This window comes from Hoplias malabaricus, chromosome 2, assembly GCF_029633855.1.
Source record: "Hoplias malabaricus isolate fHopMal1 chromosome 2, fHopMal1.hap1, whole genome shotgun sequence".
Classification (NCBI taxonomy): Eukaryota; Metazoa; Chordata; class Actinopteri; order Characiformes; family Erythrinidae; genus Hoplias; species Hoplias malabaricus.
Window position 1 is genome coordinate 84,284,620 of NC_089801.1, and position 12,554 is coordinate 84,297,173.

The following is a 12,554-nucleotide window of genomic DNA, read 5'->3' on the forward strand; positions in this document are numbered from 1 at the left end:
AGTGATCATACATTATAATTACTCAGGTATTATCTAGAACCTGCTTAGGTTCTCAGTGTAGTTCAGTGATGTTCCTCAGAGTGATTCTCCAGTTCTTTTGGAGTGTGTACCTCACAGTAACTGGGTCACTATGTAGAACTTTCTCTTTATCCAGTGTCCACTATGAAAACTAACCCCAGCAGAAGACTGGAGCAGCTTCTTTAGCTCTGAGTTAATGTTAATGAAACATGAATCCTACCTCGGTGTTGGTTCTGTTCTGTCTTCTCTTCACTGGTTCGTTTCAGCTGCTGTGTGTTTGTGGGTTTTAAGGATCTGGTTAAATCACACTCCTCTATGTCCGCCTCACTCTGCTTCTCTGTGCCGACTGACCCTGTCTCTCACTGTCCTCTCAGTACATCTCTTTACAATTCAAATCCTCTTATCTCCATCATCTACCACACCTATCTTCTATCACATTGTCCATGATGTCAACATCAACAACAACAGTCCTCTTCCACAGATCTCATTTTGCATGAGCTGCCTGTCCCTGTCCTCACGCTACTCACTGTGTCCAAAAGTTTTAGACACTGATCTGAATTCAGACACTACACCGGTGTCCAACCAGCACCCAGCCCTGCATTTACCTGAGGAACAGTGGAACTGTGTTCTCTGGAGCGATGGGTGAGGTGGGGGCAGCAGATCTAATCTTACAGCAGTTCATACCCTTCACTCATGAGCTGGCAGCTGCCATCAAATCCTCACAGATGAAACCTCAGATATCAAGAAGTAGTCTAAATCATCATAGATTCAACAGAAAAAAATATAACAGTTGTTTATTAATAATATTAAAAGATAATGTTTATGGTAATATCAGACCTCTAATAGAGTTCTCTGTCATCACTAAGTCTTTGTATCTCAGCTGTAAAACAGGTTTGGCTTCTCTTATACAATGCAATACTGTGATCTGGAGGTTCAGAGGAAAACACACTTGTTTTGCATGTGTTACTGTGAGTCACAGTCAAAACAAAGAGGGCCTGGTTAAAATTTTATTTAAAAAAAAAAAGAACAAATCCCTTGTTCAGTGCATGTTCACGTTTATATGAGGATCTGGAGGCCACCAACCCACACACTGTGAAACAAGACCACTGACAATTTTCTTAATTCAGAAAGCACGAGATAAAATGAGTCGTTCTGATTCTGCTCTGCTTCTGACGTGCAGAGGTTTTAGAATGGCCCCGCCCCCTTGTCTGAGTCTTTCCAATCACAGCACTGGACCCGAGTGTGTGTGAGAGCGCAAAGACGAAGTTGAATGAGTGGTATTTATTAGTCATCTGTGAATACTTATTATTAGCATTTAGCTAATAATAGCATTTAGTTGTATGTAAATAATTGTAAATGTTAGTTTAATTGTAACTGAGCAAAATACTAAAGACATAGAGGGAAATAACCATTAAACCATTCATGAAGAATCTACTTAAACACTATTTATTTATAAAGTAAAGTGAGGAGAAACACCCGACTCAGTCCACTGCCCTCAGCCAATCAGCAGCATGTTAAGTTCTGCTGGAGGAAGAACCTTTGACCAACTCAAATGTTGTGCTTTATAAAAATGCTTTTTCAGCTGTCACTCAAACATTTTCATACACCCATTGAATCGCATTCACTCACTAACTCGTGTTTAGCAGGATGTAGAGTCACCATAAGGGGGTGCTGTTAGGACTCCAGTAGCTCCTTGTCCTTCAGTGTCCAATTAGTTTTTCGTTGCTTTCCCAGTTATTGATGCATTTAATCATGAATTAAATAAATTAATATTAATTAAGTAACTGTTATCTTACCTCAGAAAAGTTTGACCACTATTACAGCTACATAAAAAATATAAATACACATTTTAATTGTCTCAATTTAATTGTCTCAATTGTCTCGATTTATTAAAGAACTAATTAAGAAAGAACAGGTTTTATATTGATCAAAATGATTGATTTTATACAAAACAGTGTAGTGGAGGAAGGCCAAGGTATGCTGAACTTTAAGACTATGGATTATCCAGATCAAAGGATGGAGAAATTTTAAGATTTAGCCTCTGACTTTCCATTCTTAAGATCAAAGAAGAATTCTACATTCTATAAGCTTGAGCTGTGAGGAAAATGACCCCCCCCCCCCACACACACACACACAGTATGTGTGAAGGCCAGAAGGTCAAGCAAACCCTTTTCCTGATTGACCCTGGGATGCTCACAAAATGTCCATACCTACTCTAAGTGGTCAGTTGGAAACTTATGGCCATCATTAGACCAAAAGATAACTCTTAAATCAGTTAATGAATCCTGGGGCGTGAACACTAAACCTATCACCTGACTGAACTCAAAACTCTTCTAAAAGAACATTTTTCAGACTTAATCTTATCAGAGATCGGCACATGGTCCCAAGGCTAACTTTACCTCCAAAATCATAGTTCAATCCAGCCGGAACAGCTTAGACCAACAGTGCCTCCAAGTGGATGTGTGGGAAATCATATGTCACCAAAAGCACCCCATTCTCTCTCTCTCTCTCTCTCTCTCTCTCTCTCTCTCTCTCTCTCGTTTCATCTCTGTCCCAAAAGAGTTATCTTGGACACATACGTCTTTCTCAATGCAGTTATGCATTATGCAAAATATTATTGCTTAATCATGTGATATCCTGTTATCTGAGGTATTAACTGAAGAATGGTTTATCCACCTAAGCAGAGTTAAACATTTTATCTCTGGGGAATTTGAGATGGTCACGTGTATTTCCCAAGCCCAGTAGTCAATCAGAGAACGGCTACCTCTCAAGTGGGCATAATGGCGCTGACTAGAAAACCAGTTGTACAAGGTAGAAGTTTGAGTCGCTTAAAAAAAAGTGTCACTTAAGAAAACGAAAGGTAGAGAGTTGAGTTGCTGAACGGAGTCGACTTTAGCAGAGATTCGCTGAAAAGACTCGCTGTCTAGGATCAGCGGAAGGACCAGAAGAGCTCTGACTCTGGCTCATTATTCTGAAAAGACTCTGTGAACATGGACCAATCTTAGAACTGGGCAGGGGATGCTCTGTTCAGTTTAGCATTGGATAATAGATATCTGAGCCTTTAGAAATAACTCCATCAGCACCAGCCTCTATCTACTGTAGTGGAGGATGGATCCAGATCAAGAAATGAAAAAAAATGCTAGGATTCAAACTTTGACTTTCATCAAGACCTCATATTCCACAGAATGTGTGTGTGCTAGCAGCCACACACAGACCTAGCTATAAAACTATAAACCCCCCTTCTTCAGTGACCGGGAGATGCTCACAAAAAGGATTCATATGACACTAAGAGGTTTCCCAATTTTGTGACTTCATTAAGCCTAAAAGGTCAATCAGAACCTTGGAGACCTGGATTAAAGAACCCCGGAACCCCCAGCATTTATTACCCTCCAGCGTTGGACTGTCGAATGCTTATCTTATTGCAAAATCGGCAGATGGCCCAGGACTGCCTAATGGTGACCTCTCTCATCCCGAGTTCAAACCAGACAAACAGCATGGACCAACAGTGCCCCCAAGTGGACATTTGCGAAATCATATGCCACCCTAAACATTTTTCCCTATCTCAAAAGAGAATTATCTTGGATGCATATGTTTCTGCTGATTCTAAGCATGTATTATGCAATATGTTATTAATGTTATTCTCAGGTGACTGTCTACTAACTAATCAAGTGATGTGAATTAAAGTTTTAATCACGATTCCTGTGTAAATTTATTAGAATGTTACTCAATCTCTAGTAACTAGAATAATTGATGTAATTACATCAGTATACTCATTATGTTATATTCAAGTATATACAAAGTATTAAAAGTATTAAAAATTTAACATGCTCTCTGTCGGCTGCTCTTTGGTTTCTACCTGCTGTCTCCAGATAGAGCCTGGTTCCCATGGTCTGTGCGAGTCTCCACGTCCGGTGTCATTGGAGTAGAAACAGGATGTGGGTCGTACACTGAACAGGACTTTCAAAGAGAGGCACCCGGGGATAGGAGCAGCTCAAATGGCCACACCTAAAGGCAACGTCATTGACTTTCAGTCATTGATAAATTTACTTATAAACAACATAAAATTAATTTTAATTATTACACCCCAGAAAACATTTCCTAGAATTTAAGCAAAATGAAAATAAATCTCATGAGTCGTTATGGTCCTTTACTGATTTATTTAAAGACTTTTTCACAGATGAGCATTTTTATGATAATTAATGTGACTGATTATATAAAAGACAAAGCAAAGATAGCAAAAAATCTTATATATGTTATAAATGTGATATAAACAGTGTGTCACTGCCTGAGGAGGTGCAGGATTAAAGTAGACACACTGAGGGGCGTGGTGCATGTTTAAAATGTAGAAACCTCTGGGTCTAGAGCAGGAGAACACTCTGTTATTCATCATGAAAGTTTTGAAATCACGAAATATTGGAACTTATTTTAAAATCAATCTGTGTCCGTTCAACAAACTCGTTCGGCTTGTTTCATGACTGATGTCCACATAAAGTTCAGGAAGAAGAAAAGCTGACACAGCGACTGAGTCTGAGATTATAATGGAAATATAAATATACTTCACCACCCATTAAACCCATGAATTAAACAGGAGAGCAAACTAAACCAGTGAATCTGAGGATATTCTGACTCTGGCTCCTGAACAGGGAACACAACCTGGCTTCAGTCTTCCTTTCTGAAAAGAGGAAAGAGAACAATGAGGGTCAGCAATGGTGCTGCAGCTTTCCAATAAAAACCAACCAACCAAAGACTGACTGACCTCAGTAGTTGGTGCAGATGAAGTTGAGCTGCTGGGTCTCAGGAAGACTGACCCACTGCTGTCCTCCACGTGATTCCACTGCTCCACATCTCTCTACAGAATCACAGTCTTCTCCCCCGGTCCCATTCCCTGGAGCCCAGTTCTGGTAGCAGATGGACTCTCCATTAATCCAGAACCAGACACCGAAGATGGAGGTGTGACGTAGCCCCAGCCAAACGTGACCAGTGGAGGCTTTCTGAGCCACCTCCATCACCCAGGACTGGACCTCCTTAGAGTGAACTGACACTAAGTCGGTGTGGTTCTCCTTGCAGTATCTCAGAGCATTTGTCCAGGTCAGAGTCTGATTCACCAACACCAGTTTATCTGGAGACAACAGGACAGAGGTCAGTGAGAAACAACAGAAAGCATTTAATGAGTTTAAAATTGTTAATTAAGTGTATTTTATAATTCATCATCTCATTGTTGAATCAGTGAATCATGACTCACTCTCTCGACAGATAAAGGGGAGCTTGTTGTCACAGGTCAGATTAGTCCACTGACCATCCCCGGTCACTACGGCACACTGCTGCTGTTCATTTTTACCATAGTAATCTGGTCCAGACCTCCAGTATCTGAATGAGGAGTTACTCTGATCTGACCACTGCCAGGAGTCGTTGAACAGACCGATCCAGACATCATCGTTGTTATGAGATAAACCCCAGATCTCCTGGTTCTCCGTCTGGTTCCTCACAGTGACCAGATCTGTGTAGTGTTCTCTGCAGTAGCTCTGAGCATCATGCCAGGTCTTTTTCTCATTCATAAATATATATCTGTGAGTGCTGTTTTTTTCTGAAACATTGATTCAGTCAGAATTTAGAATTTTCCAGATCAATTTCATGAAGAGATTATTTTTTACATGAATCTGAATCTGGGAGTTCTTACCGTCATAACACACAAAATGGTTATCATTATTACATCTGTCATCATTCCATTCTCCAGAATTTTTCCTCATTGTGACACAGTACTCTTTCCCTTCATGGTTGTTTGGTCGTCCATTGTCCCAGTTCCTGTACTCCTCTCCCTCTCTGTACAAATCTCCATCAGCCAGAGACCACAGCCATCTCCCAGTGTTCCCTCTGTTTAGACCGATCCACACTGAGCTGGTAGTTTTATCTTTGAGAGTCGTGTTCAGGTTCTTCATCTCCTCCATGTTGTTGACGGTGGCCAGATCAGTGTAGTTCTGTCTGCAGTAGCTCTGAGCTTCAGTCCAGTTTTTACTCTCATTCACAAAAACGTACCGATACGAAGTGTATGCAGATGCCCCACACACAGCTTTGAAAACATGAAAATTATTATTATTACAAATGAATGTAGATTCATTATCTTCTTCAGAACTTGCATATTGGTCACTAAACTGCTTCACGTCTTCAAACAAAAATGTAAATGAGATACGGAGAGCTTGAGGAAACAAAGCCATTATGAAACTGGAATTCTGACACATTCTTCTTTTAAAACCAAATTTGATTACACCACTCTGCTGTGCTTTTAAAGAACTGGGATTTGTGCCAAGACAACAATCCTAAGCACAAGAGCAAGCTGACATCTGATAGCTGAAGGGAAGCAGCATGAAGGAGTGGGAGGGGTTTAATCAAAGTCCTCACTGAACCTCAAATTTTAAAACAGGAGGTCAACCCAGTTAACAAGCACCATCCACTTAATGCCCCTTTACCTTCTGATTTGAATCACTGCATGGTCTTATGTGCCAGATGATAAGAGGATAAGAGGAGTTTCAGGAGACAGGAAGTAATGAACATTCCATGGTCCCAAGTTGGTTAGAAAAGACCTCTCTTTGACCAGTCTCTGAGTCCCTAAGGAATATTCTCGTTGTGACTTTGCCGGTTTGGTCCCTGTCATTGGGTTCAGGTTTCAGCCATAAATCTGAGAAGATCTTCCTGTAAACTGGGACTGTTGCCTCTGCTGATCGACCCTTATTCAGTTACTTCTTTCACACTACGCCCAAATGCAGTCACCCCTTTTGACCGATCATTATCTTCTGCTTTGCCACCCATTTTCCACACATCAGCCAACATGTACACTGCACTGTACCACCTCTTCCTAATTTAGGACTCCCATCGCAGACCTCGCAGAATTTATAATCCCACCTTCTTAAGCAGTGCTATCTGCAGGAGCATGAAGTTAGGACCACCTTAAACACGCAAGGTCACTAATTTATGTCTGGGACATTTATTTTGTCCTTAGTTTTGACTTTTTAACTCAAAATAAAGCGCTGTTTTCTAAACATTTTATAGAATATATACTTATAACCACACAAAACCAACAGGAACAACTTCTGAATCAAGCTCATGGTTTTTAAATCTCACTTTGAAAGATAGGTCTTGGATCTTAAAAATTACATTAAGTCCTAGATCCAGTTACATTACATCATTACATCAGAGATGATGAGACGCTGGGGAAGGTAAATGGGTTTCTCAGAATATGCAAAAACCTAGTGTAAAAATATATATATTCCTTTATTTCAGAGTGCCACTCTAAGGAAAATCTTCTGGACATACTGCCTTCATCCATAACTTTACTTCATGGAGATAGATTTACACACAAATGAGACTCCAGAGAAGGTACACACACACACACACACACACACACACACTTACCTGAGTATAGAAAGATGATGGACACCCACTGCTGAGCCATTTCTGAAAGAAAAGACAGAGGCATATTTAATAAACGACTGAACTAATGACATGCGCATAATTAACAATCAACATGATCCTGAATTAAACCTGTTCTGAAAGGGTGCCACACCTTGTTTCCATGCCTTAACAATGCCTTTATAGTTCCCACATATTCTTACATTGTTATTTGTGTCCCAATTATTTAGTCCTTCCCACATTATAAGTTGTTCCCACACATTACTAAATCATTCATGTGCATTAATAATCTGTACCCATAACTTATTAAATAGTTCCCACACCATATTTTACCCTTCCCACATCCTCTTAAGTAATTTACGTACATTTTTAAGTTGTTCCCACATGTTACTTTTTCAAAAAGGAAGCAGTTTCCAAACCTTATTAATCTCTCCTATCAACGACCAACACACACACACACACACACTGAGCAAGACAATGAGACTCGTACCTGGGGTCTGATGCTCTTCTCCAGTTTGTTTCTCCTCATCCTCCTCGCTCTGCTTCTCTGTCCTGACTGACCCTGTCTCTCTCTGTCCTCTCAGTACGTCTCTCTGTCCAAACCCTCTTATCTCCATCATCTTCCACGTCCATGACGTCAACAACAACAACAGTCCTCTTCCACAGAACTCACTTTGCATGAGCTGCCTGTCCCTGTCCTCACGCTACACACTGTGTCCAAATGTTTGTAGACACTGATCTGAATTCAGACACTACACCACTGTCCAACCAGCACCCAGCCCAGCATTTACCTGAGGAACAGTGGAACTGTGTTCTCTGGAGCAAAGGGTGAGGTGGGTTCACCCTCACGGATGAAACCTCAGATACCAATAACTAGTCTAAATCATCATAGATTCAACAGAAAAAATATAACAGTTGTTTATTAATAATATTAAAATATAATATTTATGGTAATATCAGACCTCTAATAGAGTTCTCTGTCATCACTAAGTCTTTGTATCTCAGCTGTAAAACAGGTTTGGCTTCTCTTATACAATGCAATACTGTGATCTGGAGGTTCAGAGGAAAACACACTTGTTTTGCATGTGTTACTGTGAGTCACAGTCAAAACAAAGAGGGTCTGGTTAAAATTTTATTTAAAAAAAAAAGAACAAATCCCTTGTTCAGTGCATGTTCACGTTTATATGAGGATCTGGAGGCCACCAACCCACACGCTGTGAAACAAGACCACTGACAATTTTCTTAATTCAGATTCAGATAAGTCTTTGTATCTCAGCTGTAAAACAGGTTTGGCTTCTCTTATACAATGCAATACTGTGATCTGGAAGCTCTGAGGAGAGTGTGATTGTTTTGCATGTGTTACTCTCTGGTTCAAATTTTAATAAAACAAATAAACAAATCCCTTGTTCAGTGCATGTCCACATGAGGATCTGGAGGCCACCAACTCACACACTGTCTTCGGTTTCTTGACCAGGGGACTAATAACTGCTAGTTTAAATGCTTTGGGTATGTGATCCAGTCTAAGGGACGAATTTATGATTGTTAAAAGGGGATTGGTTATGACTGGTAATACTTCTTTAAATAGTTTTGTTGGTATTGCATCACGTGTGCAGGTCGTACAATTTGACGAGTAGATGATTTTCTCCAGTTCTAGCTGTGGTAGTGGGTCAAAGTCCTCTAGTCTTTCTTCTATGTTTTGTTCTATATCATCCACACCAGATGACAGACAGGTTGGATTTAGTAATATGGTATTTATTGTTTGTCTAATATTTTCAATCTTATTGTTAAAAAAGTCCATAAAAGCATTGCTGGTGTGAATGGCTGGGATCTGTGGATCAGTAGCTGCCCGATTGTTTGTAAGTTTAGAGATTACATTAAAGAGTGCTCTAGGATTGTGTTTATTATTTTCAATCAGTGAGGACAGATGTGCTGAACGTGCATTGACGAGTGCCCTTCTATATTCGATAAGGCTGTCTTTCCAGGCACAGTGAAATACTTCCAGTTTAGTCGACCGCCATTTCCGCTCTAATTTCCTTACGGTTTGTTTTAAGGTGAGTGTTTCTTCATTATATCAGGGAGCAAGTTTTTTTCTGTCGTAGCTCTTATGCTTAAGTGGTGCTACACTATCTAAAGTTGATCGAAGAGTGTTATCTAAGTAGTCCGTTAGTCTGTCCAGCTCCAGAGGGTCTGCTGGACTACTGACTGAGGTCAATAAATCAGTGATGTTTTCAGTAAATTTAGGGGCTGTAGATGGGGTTAGTGAGCACTTTAAATAATAATGTGGGCATGTACATTTTTTAATATCTAAACTCAGTTCATATGAAATTAGGTAGTGGTCTGAGACTGTGGAAGACTGAGGGAGAATATTTAGGTTTTTTATGTTCGTGCCCAGGGTCAAAACCAAGTCTAGTGTGTGATTACAATAATGAGTAGGACCTGATACATTTTGTGTGAAACCAACATAATCTATGATTGATGTGAATGTCTTTTTTAGGGGATCATCACTTTTCTCAAAATGAATGTTAAAGTCTCCTACAATTATTAACTTATCACATGACACTGCTAAATTAGCAGCTAGTTCACCAAATTCTTTTATAAATTCTGAATAGGGCCCTGGTGGTCTATAAATGTTTAATAAGGAGATTGTGTTCTTATTTGTGGCGGGGTTAATTATGTTAATGTACATAATTTCGAAGGAAGTAAAGTTGTAACCATGTTTTTGGTTAATAATTAAATTATTTTTGTAAATTATACATAATCCACTCCCTTTGCCAGTCAGTCAGGGGCTGTGTACATATTTATAGCCTGTAGGAGTGGCTTGATTTAGTGCTAAATATTCATCATTTCTGACCCAATTTTCACATAAAACATCAAATTTCTGATCCATTATTATTTCATGTATAATGACTGCTTTAGAGTTACGTGCTCTTATATTGAGTAGGCCAAACTTTAGGTCTGAGGGGAAGATACTACGCTCTGTTTCTGATGGTTTAATAGTGATTAGGTTATTGGGGCACGCTGTTTGATATTTTCTGGGTTTAAGTTTGATTCGGGGGACAGACACAGTCTTGATACTGTAACAAATGTTTATATTTCTTAGAGCAAGCTTTGTAGATACATCCTTACTATGGGCAAACAAATGGCTATTATCTGTTAGTGTATCCTTAAAATCACTTACCTGTTCGTTGTGTAATCTACTTGCATGGTTTGTGCTGGTGGGTGCGATTAGCCAAGCCTGGCGTAGAACACCCTCAATGTTCCCAGAGAGAACTGCAGAACCTAGATGACTAGGGTAAAGCCTATCCCGGTGGTAGAGGGCAGGACGTTCCTGAAAACACCAAACCCGGAGCCAGGAGTGGAGTGCGAAGAGCCTGATATACACCTCACATCCTCGTCTGTAGGTGGGTAGGGGGCCGGAGACGACGATTCTGGTGTCCGTCTTCTTCTGAGCGGTATCCAGAAGCAAATGGTAGTGCTCCTTCAGGACCTCGCTGCAGCGGGCGGAAGTGTCGTTCGTCCCCATGTGGAGAACGACGGTGCCAAGATCCTCACGCTGCCGCAGCGCAGAGGATAGTCGCCTGGCAACATCCAGGACACGAGCACCTGGAAGACAGGACACAGTGGCATTACTTTTAGTGCCTGAGACTCTTAAATGTCTGACTATAAGAACACCGCCCTGTTTAACTCTCGGTGCCGGTGCAGGTGAGAGTCAAGAGCTGAGCACCTCAAACCGGTTGGTAGAGATGAAGACTGGCTGCGGTAGAGGGGGAGACGACCTCGGCTTCCCACGCCCATGCTGATGCTCCCAGCTCGGAGCTGGAGTAAAGATGGCCATCCCGGAGAGCCGCCACGATGGAGGAGCTGGAGTGCCAACGACCCATGATGACGGTAAGTAGAAGCCGAAGTTTAACATGCTCACAGTTGGCTGCCCTTTGGTTTCTACCTGTTGTCTCCAGACAGAGCCTGGTTCCCATAGTCTGTGTGAGTCTCCACGTCCGGTGTCATCGGAGGAGAAACAGTATGTGGGTCGTACACTGAATTGGAATTTCACAGAGAGGCACCCGGGGATAGGAGCAACTCACATGGCCACACTTAAAGGCAACGTCATTGACTTTCAGTCATTGATAAATTCACTTATAAACAACATAAAATTAATTTTAATTATTACAGCCCAGAAAACATTGACTACAATTTAAACAAAATTAAAATAAATCTCATGAGTCGTTATGGTCCTTTACTGATTTATTTAAAGACATTTTCACACAAGAGCATTTTTATGATGATTAATGTGACTGATTATATAAAAGACAAAGTAAAATTAGCAAAAAATTTTATATATGTTATAAATGTGATATAAAATTGTTATCAATGTATTATGAAATAGTTATCAGTTAAGTGGGTCCCACCCTCTCTGAGTGTTTGAAAAATGCACATTGGTGTGTAGAGCTTACGTCACTCGACTGAACTTAAGATGCAGAAATCAAAGAGGTACACCATTTTAATCACCTATAAATCACAAGAAAAACCAGAGAAACCAACCAAGAGGTGTTCCACCCTTCGACAAAAAAATAGTTGGACCCAGAAGAAATCAACCGACAGGAATGAGACTTGGTGAGTAGGTTTGACATCCTTAGACCTGAGAATGGCGCAGGTTTGATTCAGGTTTCTTGTCGTGCTGCCGTACATGTGACATCCCTGTTCCTGACTAACTGTATGAGGTCATGCCATTGTTGCGATTTCTATTGAGACTTGTGCGGTACAGTTGGTCTCAAACTTTGCAAAAGAAGTCTGCCTCTGAGAAGCGTACGAATTTGAGAAGCATACAATTCACAGGCGTACAAGCCTCTGAGAAGCGTACAATTCGAGCAGCTGGAAGAGTTCAACAGGAGTTAAATCATAGGGCTCTGGGAAACAGGTTGATCTATGTATGCTTGCAGATATTACCATAACCCACTGTAGGCAGCAGTGGATAGAAAACGGCACACACTTGTGATAGGAAGAATCTGAGAGACCTACACAAACCAAGGTGAGGGAGAACTGATGGATTGTTCAGATTTGCCTAACAGCCTCGATGGCAGACATTCAGCAAGCAGTGAAGCCCACTGTGAGTCGTATAATTAGTGCAGGACCAC

The 12,554-nt window shown here is 40.7% G+C and overlaps 1 protein-coding gene across 1 annotated transcript; it reads right to left on the reverse strand.

The window, feature by feature from the left end:
• Positions 1-4,775: 4,775 nt before the first annotated feature.
• On the reverse strand, positions 4,776-11,303 carry LOC136678855 (macrophage mannose receptor 1-like). The gene is made up of 7 exons (XM_066657024.1): positions 11,174-11,303; positions 10,601-11,025; positions 7,913-8,126; positions 7,426-7,467; positions 5,696-6,085; positions 5,261-5,602; positions 4,776-5,137 (listed from the first exon to the last, which is right to left on the reverse strand). Exons 1-7 carry the CDS (start codon positions 11,301-11,303, stop codon positions 4,776-4,778), a joined length of 1,905 nt encoding a protein of 634 aa, XP_066513121.1.
• Positions 11,304-12,554: the final 1,251 nt, after the last annotated feature.